The 22011-nt window shown below is 40.4% G+C and overlaps 1 protein-coding gene across 5 annotated transcripts in view; it reads left to right on the top strand.

The window, feature by feature from the left end:
• The window catches only part of NBEA (neurobeachin), a 468711-nt gene that overhangs the window by 293440 nt on the left and 153260 nt on the right, over positions 1–22011 (top strand). For all 5 annotated transcript variants that reach the window (XM_075198991.1, XM_075198992.1, XM_075198993.1 and 2 more), the window contains one exon: positions 5806–5930. In XM_075198991.1, coding sequence (XP_075055092.1) covers positions 5806–5930 — 125 coding nt within the window. The remainder of the gene's footprint in view (positions 1–5805; positions 5931–22011) is intronic.

Genomic DNA, 22011 nt, shown 5'->3' on the forward strand with positions numbered 1-22011 from the left:
GACACGTGGTAAAAATGTGTGGTATACGTTTCCCATTTGTACCATTATGTGCACGTCTCCATATACTGTGCTACATAGAGCGTGACGGAGCATTTTATTATGTAAAAACATTTTACGACTTGTAATGACGACTCTGCACTTCTGCCGCCTTTCTAGACATCTGTGTTCATGCAGTCTTACAAATGATGATGTCCTAAGATGGGAGTGGTCATTTTAATGTCACTACCAAAGCAGATTTTTGACAGTATTTGACAAATACATTGATGAGTGTAAGGTAACCTAAACTATTAGTTTTAAAGAACCTGCAATATATTTTTGTTTCATGTTTCTTTTTCATCATGTCATGAGTCAATTTTATTTTTCATCACAGTTTCATGGACCTGATATTTTTGAGTGTGCTCCAGGACTCCTCTATCTAAACCAATCTCTTGCTTTTGCTTACTCCATAATATTGTGACCGTCTCTAAGCTTTCTACAAAGCTATAAGGGCCCTAATCAGCTGGCATTGTGTCAAAACATAGTGCATACCGCATGTGAAAACACATATAAGTGATATAAATGTGCCCCTTTGTATGATATTGTGGTTCACCTGCAAATGATATTCACATTTGTCCAGAATGCAAACAGTGTGGAGCTTTTCCCATTCATTTCAATACCCCATTCATTTCACTAGTGCTTCTAGGATGTGTGCTACCTATAGGAACACCATTGAAATGAGTGGGCTATTGAAATGAATTAAAGAGATCAAATGGGCAGCATAGCCACCCCCTTCCTCAGATTCCTTAACCAGCCTCTGTGCTTGTATTAACAGAAAAATTTGCACCATGGGGTCCTCCCTTTCATAGTCGAAGGGACAACTTTGCCACTTCAGTGGTCCCAGTCCATTATACTAAAATATTTTTAAAAAAAAACACACATGTAACTCAACTATTTTTAAATCTCTCCAAAAACTCATTTACCAATTTATTAATATTTTTTTTTTTTATTTGTAATCCATTTGGATTTTCTTATTTTGTAATCCAATTAAATTATTATTCATGTAATCCACAGGCAGTCTTCTTTAAATTATAATACATGGGAAATAAAATAAATAAATAGAAAAAACACCAACATAGATCATATGAACTGCTCCTCTAGGAGCCCCACCTCAGAATGAGTGAAATTAATTGACAAGTACTCCCATTTGCCACTCAGCCAATCACAACCACCCTCCCACGCTAGCCACCATGAAATGTGACTATGAGGAAAGTCCCAGGGACCTCTCTGCTTTGATCACACATCAATAGAGATTAAATGAATCTCTATTGATGTTTGAAAAAAATAAGAATGCTGTGAAGCACCATTTATGTCAATGGCCAATTCATTTCAGTTACCTGTTCGTTTCAGTGAAGTTTCTACATCTAGTGCACAACACAATTGAAATGAATGGGCCATTGGTATGAGTGTGCTATTGACATGGATAGAGGAAATACAGCACAATGCTCGTCTAACAGCTCTTGTCAACCCTAGTGGGTATGTACACAATGCGCACTGAAAGGGAGTGAGCAGTATCCAAAATAAGCACACTGCAGCGCACCTGCTTTCATATATATGTCTCAGTGGAAATTAATGTGGACATAGAATAGAATGGTTGTTTTTTTTGCATGTGATTGCTTGCATTTGGCCAGCATTAAGAACCCATGTCATGTGCAGCACGTGTGCAAGGGCCCATAGTCACACAACTAGTGATTATTTACAGCTTAGTGATGAGGGATATGTCATTGAGGGCCAGATGAACTGCGAGAATGACTTCAGCGTCTCTGTGTTGTTTCTTTATTTTAAAGGGGAACGCCTCAAAAACAATTATGCTACCGAATTAAAATCATTAAGCTTGGTATTGCAACTGATTGGAATAGCTCTTAGTACTTGGAAACAGGGCTTCTGCCTGAAATTATTACTTTTATTGTTATCTTTTATTTATATGGTGCCACAAAGGGTCCTCAGTGCTGTACATAGGAGAAAACAGGCATATTTCCTGTAAAACGTGATAACATTAGTGTGTTTGTTCCTGCCAGTTTTTAGAAATGTGTGTGACTTACAAGCTGTTTATTATAAATTGTTTGTTTAACCCAACACACTGTTGCTGCTATTTGACAACAATGTAGTGAATGACTGACCTTCCTTCCATTTGTAGCTATTTAAATCAGTGCAGTTCAGTTTATTCCCACGGTTACAGATGTTACGATCCGCCATTTACAATCTGTCAGGCAGCAACAGTGTGTATCTGAGGACATTTCAGAAGTTATTCTATGAAGTTGCAGTATCCAGCTTCATCTTTTAAGTTATGCAAAAAAGAAATGAATTAAGTTATGTTTAAAACAATAGTGACAGTCTTTTTTTCTTCTAATGTACAACATTAGGTTAACAAACTTATGTTTATGTTAATAAATGTTATCTAAAGCATATAGTGTTGCATCGGGTTTGCATTACCTTTTAAATAAAACTTCCTCTTATCCTCTGTAACTGTAAACTAACTCTACTGTAAAAGAAAACAAAAAAAGAATTTAAGGTATAGTTAAATAAGCTGGATTCTAGAAAATTCATTTTTAAAACTAATGTGAATATAAAAAAAGCTTTCTTTTCCACCGTTACATTTCTTTTGTAACAACTTTTATTTTAATGTAACAAACGTCATAAAGAGCGAGCACTGAGAAACCTAGAGAACTGAAAAATGAACTTGTGTCTAAATGTTATATTCCATTTCATGGAATGTATTTGGTCATATCAGCACCTGGGATGATAGCCACAATTTGCTTTCTGTAGTAGTGTCAGGTTTAAACTGGGCTCTTTGGCTTTGGGAGTTGCAATTAGATATATTTTCTTAATGCACTCTCAGTGTCATGACTTTTATCTTTCAGCTGCATGTAAAGCTTTTCCATCCACTGGACTCCATTTATTTGCCCAAAAAAAAAGGTTAGACCGATGAGAGCGATTAGGAAAATGCTGCATGTTTCACCAGTGGTTTGATTTGTGATGTAAATTAAACTGCAGGGATCAGTTACTAGTGAAACCCAGACTCGTGGACATCAAGACCTTTTAAAATAAAATGTTACTTGTGGAAGTTGCGCAGTTCTTTATATGCATTAATTATCTTTACTGTTAGGTACTTATAGAAAGTGTACGTGTACTGTAGCGAGAGATTGTAGGAAGGTAATGGACAAGGTCTATTCTACATGTCTCCTTGCTCCACGCATACTTGGGCATAAGATATGAATACCACATCTTAATTCAAACCAGCTTGCATTAACATGTAACTTGATTTTTAAAATATTTTACTACCGCTTTGTACCCATTGATCTCGTATCTAATGCAAGTTGACAGGATGAGTAAAACTTCATACCTTCAAACAAGCCTTTATGTACTGTAACATTTCCAGTGGCCTTTGTTGTAAGTATATTAAACACAATATAGAATCTAAAAATAGAGATGTCCATTGATGATCTACAAAAACTATAGGTGTATAGAGAGAGAGTTTATAAAGGCTCTACTTGAAAATATGTGGGTGTCCCAACATTCACTTTGATTAACTTACCGGTTACAAATAAATACAGTTAATAAACAAATAAAATACCATTACAGCATCATGTCACTTATCGTTAATGCAGGACACCCACGGCTAGTTTTGCATAGTATAAGTCAATGCAAGCTGGCAAATTATACAGGAGGAGTGTTCAGTACTACTCAATGTGAACTGTAATGCTGTGAATAAGAAATAATTATGCAAATTGTAGCACGTACAGTCTGTTTAATTGGTGCCCTGTACTACATGCTGGTGCAGAACCTGTACAATGGCAGAGTTATCCGTCACGGTTCTTCAGCCTCACGAGGGTCATCTCCCAATGAGGATAACATGAATGACTCAAAGTGAGGCCACTGTTTTACTTGGTAACACTTAACAATAGCTGTAATTGGTGAATTCACATCAGCCTAACTTGCAGTATTTGTGGGCTTATTGTGTCTGGAGATGATGTTGAGAAGTCTAGTAAGGTACTTACTGCCTACGATGTTTGCAAATAACAGATTCCTCACAGTGATGCTTTTCACCTCCTACAATATGTTCTGCTCCAGAACTATTTTCATCATCAATAACACGAGACATGTCTCTCATCATTGAAAGCAACCTAGGCATCTTAATTAAAACGCGTTATTTTCCCTTTATATTTGTGTAGTTAAAATATTTATATATACTAATATGCTTGTTATAGTCTTATTATTATTATTATTATTATTATTATTATAGCACCAGCATACGCCTCCACACACAGGTAGGAATGCCCTGCTTGCAGTCTTACATGCAAAAATCTCTTCCCAAAGTCTTCATTCGATCTTATTAAGATAGATTTTGACTACAGGAAAAAACAGATTGGTCCATCTAGTTTTATTCATGTGTGATAATCTTCTCGCCATACAATAGTTTGGAGGTTTAGCAAGGTGGTGGGTTGAGCTCATTGGGTGGTACGGGGTATGACTTATTTGGTTTTGTGACCAGGTATGGACCCCTACACACAGAGCTGACACAAAGACAATTCTAAGTATGCTTATTCCCTCTAGAGTGACAACATAAACCTACACCTAGTATATGGTATTTCCTGTAATAGACTCAATAAGCAAAGGATTTTGATATCTACTTCTTTGTGACACCGATATCCCAACTTCAAGATAAACCACCTCAGGATAAAACAACCTGAATATGACTTTTTTTATTTGACCACCTATAAAAGCAAGCTTTATGTGATTTTACATAATCATGTCCTGTAAAACAAAATAGCAGCATTAGTGTGTTTGTTCCTGCCAGTTATTAGACATGTGTGTGATTTACAAGGGAATACAAAAGCCATTTACCCTGCGAGTGGCCACGGCCTGTAATGCTTTGCTTTCTCTAGCAGCCATAAAGTCGTACAGTCACCACGTTAGTGTGGGGTAATAATTCACCGCAACAATTACCACATGCTGGAATATTTTTGCAGCTCTAATTCAGTGTTATTAATAATGAATAAAATTGCAATTTTCTTCGCTCGCTGGGGGCAGTAGGGAATCATTCCAATGAATATTTCAGCATGTTATTTTAATCATGGTTTCACCAAATTCATGTGTCATATTTTATGCGTATAAATTCCAGGCTGCTGAGGGACCCGTAGCCATTAAGAGGCAAACTGTTTATAGTAAGATTGCTCTTTGATTTACAAGCCGTGTTAAAACCACTGTAAAAGAAAGCAAGCTGTGTGTCATTAATATCTGTAATTTGATGCAGAATTAGTAAATGGGCTGCTCGTGATTAATGCTTTTTCGTAATATAAGAATTGATTTACAACTGGCTACTTTAAGATGTTTAACATGTAAATACAAAGCCATTTTGCACTCTTTGTATGTATATTGGTTCTCAGAAAATAATAAATGTGAGCTGTTAAAGCGATCACTAGATATTTTAAAGTGTATTTGTTTCCTATGCAAAGTGGGTGGAGCTACATTGTGGGCTGGACTAATATTCAGGAGAATGCAACCTATGGGTGACTGAGTGTACCTGTTGTCTATACACGGTGTATGCAACCTCAGAATGACTCATACCTTGATGTCCTCACCGGTCCTAAATTAATTAATAATCTATGGTTGCCTCCGCTGTGTCTTGTGAGCACTGTAAATGTGCTGCACTGTACTGTTTTGCACAATTGGTTTTGGAGTGTGGAGCATTTCTCTCTCTGTAGATCATGAAACTTGTGTGCCACCCCAAAATGAGTAGCGCCTAACTAAGCTTCTTTACTTTTCTAGCCAACTCCATGATTTCTGGAGACTGGATTACTGGGAAGACGACCTGCGACGTAGAAGACGTTTTGTACGCAACGCATTTGGCTCAACTCATTCAGATGCCCGATTAAAATCCGCCATTGAATATGGTCAGTATGATGATCCACGTTCTCATTCAGCATTTTAAATTAACTAAGTATGCTAAGATTTTTTTTTTTTTTTTTTATATATATATATATATATATATATATATATATATATATATATCACTTTAGTTTAGTAAGCAGAATGCTACAGTTTTGATATTTTTTCATTACATTTTGTCCTATTTCACATTCCCAAAAAGCAGATGTGTTCTTGTTTTTGAAGTTTGAATACATGGAGATCAGCGTATGAAACTTTAACTTGACCCTTCTCTGTTTAAATGCGTCTTTTACACTGATGCTATTTCTATTCCTCTTGGTGATACTAATGAGTTGAATAATTTATGAGCTTGTCATGTGAAAGGGATTTGGTGCAGTTTGATGTACTTTCAGCGTCTGGTGCTGGAATGTGATTAATAAAAGAGCTCGAGGCAGAGAGGGTTTTTTTTCAAGCTAATTAATTCTCATTAATTTTATTTTTTTCAAACACATTTTATTTCATGTTTAAAGTACATTTACGTCCATTTTCAATTACATTTCCACTGCAAAGCAGGGTTTTGGTTTGAGTGGACGTTTCCAAAAAAAAAGAGAATGTGTTTGCTAACTATCTGGCCTGATTCATTATCATACACCATTCATAGGGATCATTTGTACCTGATCCTTTACTCCAGACCCTGTTTATACATTAGGTACATGGGGGGGGGGTCTGCATGCATTTAGTTTTACCTGTGCTGGTGGGGGAAGGGGGTCTTCCAAACCTCTACAAACATAGAGGATAGATTTACTAACCTTCTAAAAAGGAAAATTGGAGCTGTTGCCCATAGCAAACAATCCGACTCTAGCTGTCATAATCTAGAATGTACTTGAAGATAGCTTGAATCTGATTGGTCCCTGTCTTGTATTTTCTTCTTTCTGCTATCTTTGCCACATCTCTCCCTTAGGTCTCTCCTTTTCTCACACCAGGATCAATATACTCTTTGCAAGCCCCTGGTTCCATCTTCCATGCTTTACCTGCTATCGCTGCTTGTACCACTATCACATGTAGCTGTACACTGAATGCTGCACCTCAAGCTCCATAACTCTTCATTTTAATTCCATCCTTCTCCAACCACTACAACAGTCAGTGAGGGCGACTGAGTGACAGGTTAACTACCATTCAGATTCACATTAGAGAGCAGTGTGTGATGTCCATAAGCTTCACCACCGACTCCTATCTCTTATTGGTGGCAAGGCATATGGAGCAAATTGAGACAATGTCCAAGGCCACAGTGCTGTCTATTATCCAACATAAGTAATAACATGTATAACATAAGCAGTGTTTAATATGTATAGTGTATTGATTGTACCTGTTGTGGTGTACCCAGTCTAATGGACCTATTATAGTATTTATATCCAGCAGAGAATAGAATTATAGCAGTCATTTGCTGCCCCTCCAAAATACATGAAGTCCATCACTGAGCACAAGTGGGATAATATCTTTTAGTTTGACTTTGATTAAACCAGGGTCAAGCATAGATCTTTTTATATGTGTACTTAAGCCTTTAGTAAAAGAGAACACTAGCCCATCACATTTTTAGCAGTATATATGTATAAGTTGGTCTACTGTACAGCAGTCCGCGTCCTGTCTTCTAGACTGTCTATCACAGCCAGCTTTACCATTTTTGTTCATAATAGACACCATCCAACAACAGCCGTTTGGTTCAGTTTAATGGCAATCACATCATGTCCACTGCCTGTGAGTATTTGTGAGGTATAAAATATGAAATTATACAGAAGTGGTTTATATCGTGCGGGGTAGGTGGTAAGAAGAACTCCTTGGTATCTGATGGTTTGTGTGCCCAGCTGGTCATCACTCCAGGCAGTATTTTATGGTGGATTCAATGCATTTGTTTTCCCCCAAAAAAGTCCTAAAGTTCACACACGAATGTTATTTTCTGAGAGATTTGTCTTTTCAGCGCACCCACAACTACCAAGTGTCGCTAACTTTACATCGTTATTGGTGTACAAACACACTAGTGCATATCATCATCATCATCAACATTTATTTATATAGCGCCAACAAATTCCGTAGCGCTTTACAATTGGGAACAAACATTAATAAGACAATACTGGGTAATACATACAGACAGAGAGGTAAGAGAACCCTGCTCGCAAGCTTACAATCTATAGGACAATGGGAGTTTGAAACACAAGGGCATGTGCTACATCATATTGCACAATGGGCCAGTTAGAATGCAAAGGTAAACGTATTGAGTGTGCTGTGTGTGTGGCAATGTTGGTCAGAGGGTTGTTGTCTTGCGTTAGCTGTGTAGAGGATGGTAATAGGGTAATCTAGGGAGATTAAGATGGTGGTTGATGAATATCATAACCTTGTCTGAAGAGGTGGGTTTTCAGTGAACACTTGAAGGTTTGAAGACTAGAGGAAAGTCTTACTGTGCGAGGATGGGAATTCCACAAAGTGGGTGCAGCCCAGAAAAAGTCCTGTAACCGAGAATGGGAGGATGTGATGAGAGTGGGAGAGAGACGTCGATCTTGTGCAGAACGGAGGTGTCGAGTTGGGAGATATTTTGAGACAAGTGAGGAGATGTATGTCGGATCAATTTTGTTGACTGTTTTGTATGTTAGTAGAATAATTTTATATTGGATTCGTTGAAATAGAGGCAGCCAATGTAGAGACTGACGGAGTGGCTCAGCAGAGGAATAACGGTTTGTAAGGAAAATCAATCTAGCAGCTGTGTGCAAAATAGATTGTAGGGGTTCAAGTCTGACTTTGGGAAGACCAGTAAGGAGGGAATTGCAATAGTCGATGCGGGAGGTGATGAGTGCATGAATTAAAGTTTTTGCGGTGTCTTGTGTGAGATATGTGCGTATTCTGGAAATGTTCTTTAGGTGTATGTAACATGATTTAGATATAGAGTTGATGTGGGGAATAAACGACAGTTGTGAGTCAAGGATTACACCTAGACAACGAGCTTGCGGGGTGGGATTTATGGTCATGTTATCAACAGAAATAGAAATGTCAGGCAGGAAGCTTCTGTTCTTGGGTGGGAATATTATTAATTCAGTTTTTGAATTCTTGACTTGTATTTTTGTCTGAGTCCTAGAATAAAACATCTGGCATACACGAAACCTTAAAGTTGTCTAAATCCTAATTTACTGTATATTAATTAAAATATACATTAAACATTAACATTTTAAATGCCATTAAACATAGGAAAATTACACGTTTCAAAGGAACTATACATTTTTTCTTCTCTTTGTGAAATGTAAATATTAAGGGATGCATGCCCTAAAATTATTTTCTTATAGTGTCGTAACAAGACTCACCTCAGCCTGCATGACATGCGGGTGTGAAAGGATTAATCGGGGGGGGGGGGAGGGGGTAAAAATTGTTTTTTGATGAAAATTGTCCCCAAAAATATATATCACACTCCCTATTAAGCACAGTCTTGCCACCACTGAGATTTAGTCCAAGAACTAACACTTCTTTTTTGTTTTAACTCCCTGACTGATGGCAAAATGTAAGTGCAACCTAATTTAATCAGTGTTACTGTAAACCACACAAATTCCTGCATAAATGTAGCATTATAAGCCTATCTGACACATGGATTTTTAAGACAAAAAAGACCAAATATTATTAAATGTGATTTAATGACAAGTCACCTGCTTGTTGGATAAAAATGATAACAATTGCGAATAGGGCACAAGAATACCGTAACAATGCAAAACCGTTTCTTTAGTATAAAACAAATAAAACACAGAAGAGTAGTAGCTCACTCATATACTGGTTTGTGTAATCTGCCATTTGGGAATTCTAGAAAGTGGAAAGTTTCTCAGTAGTGGACATTCCTTGTAGACCTGGTTCTTTCTTTCCCAATCCCCCTACCACCTCCCCCCCACCCCCTCGTTTAGTGCCATAACTGAAGAATGTGAGCTGGTAATCTAATCTGTTTTCCAATGGTTTAATTGCTCTTTTGTCCAAGAACAGTCCTAATGATGAGTTCTACAAATATATTATAACTATTCTGTAACATATAAGAGATATTACATGAATTCCATTAAACAAGGTATGATTTCTCGCATATATACACATTGTTCCATTGATTCCTCGGGGAGATACATTCAACCATAGGTTCTTTATGGGGTCTAAATACAACATTGACACACATCATCTGGTCACTTCCATTAGCTACAAATTGATACAGATTTCTTTTCAAAAATGGATCATGGAAAAATATTAGTTCCATCCACTACGGTTTCATGAGGATTATACACCAAACGTGGAGGGACCCAAATGTTGTCCCTTATTAGCCAAGCCAAGGTAACTTTAGCCATGCATTTGGGTTCTGTGGGTTCTAAACTGGGTGAAACACAATTGGTTGTCGTCTGTGACCGCAGGGCATCTCCAAATAGAAAGTTGGGTAAGGTGATAGAAAACAGGCGCCTTCACCTGCTTCCTTCATCAATGTACATTCCGAATTTCCGTGGCGTTAAAACTATTACCATTATTACGGTAGTTGTTAACCCGGCTAACTGTAATAAAGCGCATTATTACCGTAATAACGGTAATAAGAGCATTATTACTGTAATAACGGTAATAAAGCGCATTATTACCGTAATAATGCACAGGCCGCGTTACTTTTGCTAGTATCGCGGCCAATTGAATTCCCCCCTAAGCCCTTGTCTCCTTACATACAGTAATTTGCTAGAAATTATTTGATTAAGTCGATTCAGATATTAGGATATGTCATAATACCATATATTATTTTAATAATTATCCTAATTATAGTATAATCATAATATAGGCTTTTACTAAATTTCTATTATGTTAGGTTTTGCAAGCAGATTTACTAACATTAAATAGAGCTGCCGTTATTTCCCTTCTCTCCCCACAATCCCCTTTTCTCGTAAAGCTTTTGCGTTAGTCATTGAGGTGTGATAATCCTCTCAGGATACAATATCTAGTGGCGAGATAACCTAATTGGGGGGGAGGTGTAAGATTCCATTAACTGCAGAGAGAAATGAAGATTTGACAGAGAGGAGGCAGGGGGTAGGAGGAAAAATAACCCCCTGGGTTCACTCATATTCTCTACAGAGGGATAACATATAACAATGTCTACCATATACATCCCCCTGTACAATTAAGCTAATAAAATTACTGAGGGTACAGTACCTTATAAGGAAGATGACCATTACATTATCATAAGTTACTGAAGCCACCTCTGCGTGTTTATTTGCAGACTTGCCAGGTATCACTTAGTTTGTAAACAAACTGCACTGAAATATTAATGCCTAAGAACCAATGTCTGCAATCTCCACTGTGCCACTTATTAAAGGCATCAGCTTAAGTAAGTGTGATTTCAGGAGAGATCCGCCAGCCCCAATCTAGCACCATCACAGAGCACAGATGACAAAGTTAATCAGTTATTTTTTCGTCTGGTAGTAGAAAGACACTGCAAGGTCTACAGCTGACAGGCTTTCCAGAGTGTAGCTATATTCTTACTACTTTATGACCTTGAAGAATGAATCCTTTTCTTGCAACTAGTGTAGACTTAAATTAGTATTGATGGTGCAGTCCTGAAAACTGCTTATACAGTCTGCAGTAACCCTGTGCATCAGCGATGTGCCTGACCCAGCATGGGTCCTAGTAGATCAGCTTTTTATTTACCTAAACAATTTAGTTTAGTTCCATTTTTTTTAAATAGAATCTGTCAACTAATTTATTTGCTGCGAAGCCTGCAAAAAGATATTCTCATTATTTGAATGTTGCAGTATCATGCATTTGGTAGATTCGCCCACTCTCCCGGAATGTCCAGGAGACTCAGGAATTCTGGGTGGGTCTCCCAGGAGATCAGACCATTCTCTCCGAAATTGGCAGGATGGGAGCGTCCATGAGGCTAATTGTGGTGAATCTCCCCCCCCCTTCCCCCCCCCCCCCCCCACACACACACACACACCACCACAAAATGTCGCTTTTACGTCAATGCATCGCGGGGCCAAAATTCAGAGATTCACCGCGCCCATCACACTTCAGCCCCCCTCCTGGAGTTGTAAATAGTTTGCATGTATGGCATATAGTCACGGTCATTGTGAGCGCTTATGGTAAATAATACTTTCCTAGTAGAAGCTATTTTAGCTCAGTTTTTTGTAACTGTAAAAAGAGAGATCCTAATCGTCCTGCATGTTTGTATTTATACAGCCTGTTGGCACTGTATAAATACAAATATAAGCTGCTGCAGTATTTGTTAGAATCGGGCTTCAATGGTTTGGTCCTCCCCAGGGTCATAACTAGGAATGTGTGACCCCTACATCAAAATTTTGATGGCGTGCTCTATGTACCATCATGTAGTCATACCCACCAAAACTATCTGCTCTATCCCCAGTCAGTGTCCAATAGGGCAGAAAGCTAATTGCATTAGCATCAAATTAGTCTGAACAGTAAATACCGTCTTTCCCTTATTATTTTCCACATCTCATAACTGTCGGTATAAATTTGTTATGATATATGTATAATAGAAGAAGTCCTATAAAAAGTTATTCAATTTTCTATTTTTATTTTGCTTTGAAGGATTATGTTCTCTCTGCTATAGTATTAAGATGAAAACATACGGTGTTAATCATATCCACGATGACCACAAATTCCGCCAACAAGGGGGCCTACAAATAAGTTATTCCGAATAGACAGGTCTCCGGCACTACACTTTGACGTCATCACGACCTGTATTAATGTTAATTTAAAGTAGCAATGTCGGGACCACGCAGGTGAAGTGTTTAAACACTTAACCCGACATTCACCCTTTAAATTAACATTGATATAGGTTGCGATGCCGTCAAAGTGTAGTGCCGAAATAACTTGCGGTCAGCCTGCTGGTGCCGTCAGAGATAGCAGCGTCGGTTTTAAGGTAAGTTGTTTATATTGAAATCGGGTTTTCATAAATGCGGGTTTTATTTGTAGGCCTCCTCGTTGTCTGATTTATAATCATCGTTATACCGTACCCAACCCGAAAACAACTATATTTCTAATAATGTACATTATGGATAAATAACTAATATTGAGCCCCAATCGTGACCGTCCCTAATATGTCTGTGAAACATGGCAAACGCTTATTAGTTGTCCTTTCAACATAAAGAACCCTCCATTTCCAATGCTTTTTGTAATAACCTTTCCTGTGTTACGCAAAGGTAACTTCTATAATCAGAGTATATTGTCAGCCCTCCTAAGCTGGGCAAGCATGAAATGAAAAGCTTGTTTATATTGATCCATTTTTTTTTCTTTCAATGTGTCCTTGATGTCTTTTCGCTGTGAGCTACAGCTACTGGGTTTGTGTGTCCCGTTTCTTATTGATGAATTCAGAACCTTCAATGCAGTAGGTACACTGCACATTATTGATGTAATAAAGTATGTTCTAATTGAGTAGTTACAAAACCAATCTGCTCATTTCCACACTGTTGTATTCTATAATATGTACCAAGTTCCACTTTAGTGATTCCAGATCTTTTTATTTTTGGCTAATTATTAGGGGGAGGATGCCCATAACATATACAAATATAAACTTAGACCATGTTCTAGCTTTCAAACTAATGGTCAGTATATCAAAATAGGGTGAACAGACCTCTATTTTACTGAACACAGTGTCCTATCTATGTGGTTCATATTATATGTACAGGATGGGTAGAGGAGCCCCTAACACAGTTTCACATATCCCCCCAATGCTGTCCCATGACTCATGTATTTTGTACATTCAGGGGAGCGCAGGAAAATTTTAGCCTGGGGGGCAAGACTCGTCTCCACAGCCTATTTTAAAGGGAAAAAATGCTGGCGGCCCAGAAACCGAGCCCTAGGTAGCCCACTATGGGAGCGATGCCCCACCAGTCCATCCTGCCCCTGTGTACAGTATATGTTAACATCATTTGTACATTATATTGGTAAATGTACAAACAGTAAGGAGGTTTACATTCTCAAGAAAATATGTAATTAAACCATGTCTTAATAATGAGGGTTAAAAATGTCCTATATCAGCGATGCAACGTTATAATCGGGGCCGGACTGGGACTAAAAATCAGCCCTGGCATGTAAAGCACACAGGCCCATCTCTGTTGATGAGCAGGAAAAAAAATGTGTGCTGCAGCGCAGTGGCGGTGCAGCCAAGGGCGTAGCTACAATATGTTGGGGATGTGTTCAAAATGGTGCATTGATACATACATTATAATAAAACATTATATTTATCAGACCCTCCCCATCCACATTATGCCACCCCTCCAGATACATTATGACACCCCCAGCCCACTGTACTTATCTATGCTTCTGATGCTGCTGACATTCCTGTAGAGTGAGCAGTGAAGCTCTTAGTCTCACGAGATTAATAAATCTCATGAGATTTGGAGCTCCTCGGCTTGCTCTGCAGGCTGTGCCCTGTCCGGGACTGGGAGAACAGATTCCTCCTGCTAACCAGAACTGGATTAAGGCTCGGGGGGCCCGGGCACTTAAGTCAGTGGGGCTCCTATGATGTAATTTGGCTATTAGACAAATTTTTGACGAATACACAGGCAATACTGTGTGTACTACTGTTAGGTGCACGCAGTTCTGTCTTAACAAGCAGTACAGTGTGAAGCAGGACATATCTCCCAACTGTCCTTGTAGTCAGACCAAATCCTGATTAAGGAGGTCAGTCATCCACCAAATTCAGAACAGTTGGCAGACTGTCCTGGTCTCTCCTACCTGTCTTGTCATGGTCACCACTTGTGGCTGCTGGTGTCTTTAGATCTGTTGCTGCTTGTCTGGATCCTGGAATGTTGGATGCCCTATTTGGAGGAAAAAAATGAGCACATGAAATTTAGCCCCGGTGTCAAATCAATATAGCATAAAATTAGGCCTCACTGCAGCCACAACATTAAAATACTAGTATTCGCACTTGATAAATACATCTATTTCCCTCCAACTAGCCCTGACATTAAATAGTATTCCCATTTAATAAATAAAACTATTTCCCTCTCTCCAAACAACCCCAGCAAGAAATTAAATAGCACTTACGTTTAATAAATATATTCATTTCCTACAACCACCCCAGGCATTAAATAACTCATAATCACATTTAATAAATAGACCTCATTTTCCCCAAACAGCCCCAGATTCAATTAATAGCTCCCAAACCACCCCAGCATTAAATTAAAAAATCCAATCACCCCATCTTAAATTGATAGGCCCCACTATTAAATTGCCCCACCATGACCCTACAAATAGAATAGCACCCAATAATTAGCCCCCACCTGCAATTCACCATTAGATCAACAGCCTACCTCCCACATTATATTAAGACCCCCCCCATCCACACATTATAGTCATACACCGACACACACTAGTCATACACTGGCCCACACACACACACACACACACACACACACACACACACACACACACTATAGTCATACACTGGCCCACACATACACTATAGTCATACACTGGCCCACACATACACGCACACGCACACTATAGTCATACACTGGCCCACACACACACGCACACTATAGTCATACACTGGCCCACACACGCACACTATAGTCATACACTGGCCCACACACACACACACTATAGTCATACACTGGCACACACACACACTATAGTCATACACTGGCCCACACACACACACACACACTATAGTCATACACTGGCACACACACACACTATAGTCATACACTGGCCCACACACACACACACACTCTATAGTCATACACTGGCCCACACACACGCACACTATAGTCATACACTGGCCCACACACACACACACTATAGTCATACACTGGCACACACACACACTATAGTCATACACTGGCCCACACACACACACACACACACACTATAGTCATACACTGGCCCACACACACACACTATAGTCATACACTGGCCCACACACACACACACACTCTATAGTCATACACTGGCCCACACACACGCACACTATAGTCATACACTGGCCCACACACACGCACACTATAGTCATACACTGGCACACACCAGTGCCGTAACTAGACATTTTAGTGCCCTGGGCGAGACAGGGCACCGGCGCCCCCCATCTAAATGGAATTGACATTTGCTGAGTGGGTGTGACCAACCTAATGTGGGGGGGGGGGGGGGGGTAGCGATGGCACTGCTTGCACCTGCCTAGTTACGGCTCTGGCCTTACAAGAAGCATTACTCAATTCTGAAGATGTAAAATTGACACCAGCTACATTTATTCCTCACCAATGACAATACTGACATATAGTAAACAGTAAATTTAAATAGTTTTACAAAGAGTGCTTTGGAGAAACCCCAAACCTTTAGCAACTGTCACTCCCCCCCTCTCCCCAGCAGAGAAGCAAATCAATTTAAAAAAAAAGATTGTACACATTGCAAATGGTGCAAAACTGCAGAGGTCCAATCAAAAAAATCTCCCTAAATTCAAACAATTATAAGGTAGAAGTGTTATTTCTGCTGTGACAGACTATGTATGTACTGTACTATCTAATCACTAATATAAGCTTATAAATTGTGTCCCCTTAAAATCATTAAACCAAATTGAATTGTTCACATTAATAGGTTAAAACATGCATGTAAAACAAAAATACATATTTACAATAGCAGTGCCACCATACTGAAAACATTCCACTAACATGCTGCTCCTCCTAGCCGAAGCCCTCTGTGCAGCCAGCCATTTTCTTGGGCCTTTGCTAGTTCTGTAAGGACCAATCATTATTAGGTAAAAAATTACCAACCTCAGTAGTTGTCTATTGCAGTCACTGGTACCGGTAAATTAGAAAGTTGCAGGGGCAAACGCAGGATTTCAAAGGGGGGGGGGGGTCCAAATGTTTGTAAGGGGAAGCCTATTTAACAAGCATCATGGTGGTAATTGCACCGCCACAATACCTGTTCTGTTATTGCCATCACAGGATGGAGACAACAGATTAATATAGTTTGAAAACTATTTATTCTTTGAATAAAACATTTTTAATGAAAGGTTTTAAAATAAATATATATATTTTTAACCTATTTTTTTCCACAGTATTGTAACATAAAGCCCTAAACACTTAGTATAGTTTACAGCTATAAAACTCCTACATATCGCTGAACGGGGGGCCCTATTTGTAAATAGGTCCCAGTGTCTCAAATATAGTTTATAGCATAGTAACAGCCACTCACCTCTCAGCAGAAATGCTGTCGCCCCTGTTGTGGGGATATAAGGGGTGCCACCTCTGCTGTGTTACGCTCAGGCTGCGTCACGTGACGCGCATGAAATCATGCATGCGCCCCTTTCTTTCTTGCTGATCTTTCTGCGACCGCAGACAGCTTCAGCATACCGTGCAGATACTGCTTTCAGGGTGGTTTGATTTGAATGTGAGGGGGTTCTGGACAACTGTAAAATACCCCTAAGTGCCCCCCTGGCACACATATGTAATGAGATGGCAAAATGAGATACACACAAAGGGGAGGAAAATAAGGGGACACAATGTAGAAATAGACATATAATCACAAGGGGGACAGAGAAACACACATAGGGAGATACAGGCACACAAATGGAAAGGCAGAAATGGACATAAACACACAAAAAGAAGAGCTATGCACACATAAACAGGGAGGGGGGGGCACAAATACATAGGGAGAAAGAGGGCTATACATACAAATTTGGATAAAGAGATGACACAACCAGGGATAGAGGAAGCTGATACAGACAGACACACATGGGGGGAGACAGGAGTCAGGACTGGGCTGCTGAAAAGTTTGAAAGAGGACAGGCACCTGCTACTCTGAGTAGTGGATCTGCTCTATTTACTAGCAAATATGGATGAAAGTATAAAAGAAGGGGGAACCCCTTCCCATTTCAAAATATCCCTTATAACCTAAGTTCTACCTTTCTTTACACCACCTCCCTCCCCCTCTCATTTAGCTTATCCTCATTTCCGTTCCTCTGTTTCTTCTTCTTACATAACAATTACTTTCACTTACCTCTTGCTGTTTCCTGTAGTGTGAGGCAGCCACAATCTCCTCTGTTCCTGCAGGGCTGTCAGTAGGGTCCTTGAGCTGCAGTAATAGGCTGCACGGACCCTACAGTCATGATGAATTCTGACTCCGCCCACTTTTTTAAAATAATAATTTTAAAAAATGCAAAAAACCTCCGTTTACCGGAGGTAGGGATACAAGCACAGGGGAAAGGGATTTCTTGGCAATTGTACCCCCCCCCCCCCCCCCCCCGCCCTCCTTGAGTGAGCGCCTGTGGGAGGCTATAATTCATTCCCTGCATCAGAAGCCGTCACCAAAAGCAGGAAGTTCGGCATTTGGAACGCAAGTATGCGTTCCAAATGCCGAACAAGCTGCTTAAGGTGACTGCTTCTGATGCAGGGAATGAGCTGTTGCTTGTGGCACCGTGTGAATCAATTGAGCCTAGGCATAGAGGCAGGTATCGGGCGGCTGCGCCCCCCCTGGGCTTGCGCCCTGTGCAACGGCACCGCCCGCACCTCCCTAGTTACGGCTCTGGTACACACACACGCACACTATAGTCATACACTGGCCCACGCACACGCACACTATAGTCATACACTGGCCCACGCACACGCACACTATAGTCATACACTGGCCCACACACACGCACACTATAGTCATACACTGGCCCACACACACTATAGTCATACACTGGCCCACACACACGCACACTATAGTCATACACTGGCCCACACACACGCACACTATAGTCATACACTGGCCCACACACACGCACACTATAGTCATACACTGGCCCACACACACGCACACTATAGTCATACACTGGCCCACACACACGCACACTATAGTCATACACTGGCCCACGCACACTATAGTCATACACTGGCCCACACACACTATAGTCATACACTGGCCCACACACACGCACACTATAGTCATACACTGGCCCACACACGCACACTATAGTCATACACTGGCCCACACACACATGCACACTATAGTCATACACTGGCCCACACACACACACACACACACACTATAGTCATACACTGGCCCACACACACACACACACACACTATAGTTATACACTGGCCCACACACACACACACACACACACACACACACTATAGTTATACACTGGCCCACACACACACACACACTATAGTTATACACTGGCCCACACACACACACACACTATAGTCATACACTGGCCCACACACACACACTATAGTCATACACTGGCCCACACACACACACTATAGTCATACATTGGCCCACACACACACACTATAGTCATACACTGGCCCACACACACACACTATAGTCATACACTGGCCCACACACACACACTATAGTCATACACTGGCCCACACACACACACTATAGTCATACACTGGCCCACACACACACACTATAGTCATACACTGGCCCACACACACACACTATAGTCATACACTGGCCCACACACACACACTATAGTCATACACTGGCCCACACACACACACTATAGTCATACACTGGCCCACACACACACACTATAGTCATACACTGGCCCACACACACACACTATAGTCATACACTGGCCCACACACACACTATAGTCATACACTGGCCCACACACACATACTATAGTTACACACATACTTTATTCATAGCAAGTACACCCCATACCCATTAATTGATCCGTGAGGTATATAAACAAAATATAAACAATTTATTTATAAGATGTAGCGATACATACAACAATCACTGGCCAATGAAACAGTATAAAACGGCAGTATAAGAAATACTGATGTATGCGCTGTAACTACATACTCAACATGCAGAGTCTAAGACCATAAACGATGTAGTATAATATTATCCTACCTATATTCCTATTAATATTCATACCTTATCACACTCACACAAACTACACACACCCCCCTCCTTACTTTGGGCGCTCCGCGGCGCGCTGTGTAGTCTCTCCTATCACATGGGACGGCACCTATCACATGGTGCGCGTCCCATGTGACACCGCCAGATCCATTCATAGAAGAGGAGGGGAGGAGGAGGGGACGCACGGGCACCGGGAAGTAAGTGTAGGGCCGGCCCCATTTCTCAGCGCACAGACTGTCATGCAAGAATTCGGCATGACAGTCTGTGCCCTGAGCGATGGGGCTGGCCAGCTAGCAACCGGCCCATCTAGCCATCGGCCCTTCTGGCATTTGCCAGAAGTGCCAGATGGCCAGTCCGGCCCTGGTTATAATCCTGCAATGAGCCTGCATTTTATATCTGGTTGTCTTAGATTTAGGGGTAAATTTATCAAGCTGCGGGTTTGAGAAAGTGGAGATGTTGCCTATAGCAACCAACCAGATTCTAGTTATTTATTTAGTACATTCTACAAAATGACAGCTAGAATCTGATTGGTTGCTATAGGCAACATCTCCACTTTCTCAAACCCGCAGCTTAATCAATTTACCCCTTAGTTTTACATCTTATTTCTGGCTGTCCTAGATTTAATATTACATCTTATTTCTGGTTATCTTGGATTTGGCATTGCTCGACTAGTTCATCTTTATACAGACTCTGCAGAAGTTCACTGCAGCTGAATTCCAGGTTTTGGTTGAATTATTTTTTTTTTAGCCATTGGAGGATATTGTAAATAAGGACGAGTAAGAGAAATGTTGCCATAACGTAATATCACCATCTTTTCTGTACATTACCCCCAAAATTGTAAAGAGTGCCGTTTAGTTTAGTTGGTCATCTTACTCTAATGAGTACATGGTTTAGATGTTTCCACAATACAACTACTAATAATGTAATATATGTGCGTAGGTGGGGGGGAGGTGAGTATTTTTTTTTTATTTTTTTACAGAGTTATTTTATGTTAAGTAAAAAGTAGGAAATTATTCTGACTGTTTTGCTGCTTTGAGACAGACTTTACCCAGTAGGAGGCTGAGCATCACTGCCCATTTTCTGGCAAATCTAGAAACATTGAGCTTGATGATGTGCCTGCGTGCCCCTGATCTCTCCATCCTCTTGCTGCTGTCATACTGGACAGGTAGCCTGGTCTGCTCTAGCTGTGATACAGGTTTCTCATTTAGGGGCACATTTATCAATCTTATCATAAAGTGAAAAATAGTTTTCAATCCTTATCACATTGATAAGGATTGAACTATTTCTCACATTTATGAAAAAGGCATCTGAGAAACAGCAGTTCCGATAAACTGCTGTTTCTGTGTAAAAAAAATCACACTTACCACTGCCTCTTCGTAATGCGCTGTCTACGGATCTCCTCCTCTTCCTCTTCATTTTTATTCACACTGGAATTGCGCATGTGCAGTTCGAAGAACTGCACATGCGCACAGACATCTCCGCTCTGTCTCTGCACTATAGTTGCAGAGCGAGCGGTAAGTGACAGGGAGGGATCATGTGATCCCTCCACACATGCGCTGTCCAGCTCTGCTCTTCGGAACAGAACTGACAGCACTGAAATCTTTCAATTATGATCATGTACGCCAGCTTCATGACAAGTTACCAAAAAAAACTTTTTTTCGGAACTTGTTAGATTGTGGTTGGGAGCAGACACCATACTGTTGTATGATGACTGCTCCCAAAAACAAAAAGGAATGCAAAGCAGCAGATATCCATGATATCTGCTGCGGTGCACCCTTCTTAAATGTGCGGGACACACAGAGGGACCTGGATTTCACGGTAAGTGCACGATAGTGCACCATCAGCACTTGTTAAATATGCCCCTTAGCATTGTTGTTTGCACAGTGGTCAGAACAGTGCCGTTGTGCCCTGCCGACAGAGCGTACTACTTATGGCTCTATGGATAAGGTAGACTATGGATAGAGAGGCAGGGGAGCAAGGTTCATGTACCTTAATCAGGCAGTAGGGAGAAGCCTCCCCTGGTGGGGGCCGAGTATGAACACTATTAATTCCAGGAATGTCGAAGAAAACAGACCCAACACTTCAAAACATAGATCTATTTCTGAAAGGAGGAGCCAGGACAGGTGAATATTAAACTAACTCACGCAATTCTATATTATTGGTATGAACCAGGCATTTATTTAAAATGTTATCTGCAAATCCTGGGATTCCAGTAGTCATAAAGTGCAGTGCAGAATA

This window comes from Mixophyes fleayi, chromosome 2 (assembly GCF_038048845.1).
Source record: "Mixophyes fleayi isolate aMixFle1 chromosome 2, aMixFle1.hap1, whole genome shotgun sequence".
In the NCBI taxonomy this organism is placed as follows: domain Eukaryota; kingdom Metazoa; phylum Chordata; class Amphibia; order Anura; family Limnodynastidae; genus Mixophyes; species Mixophyes fleayi.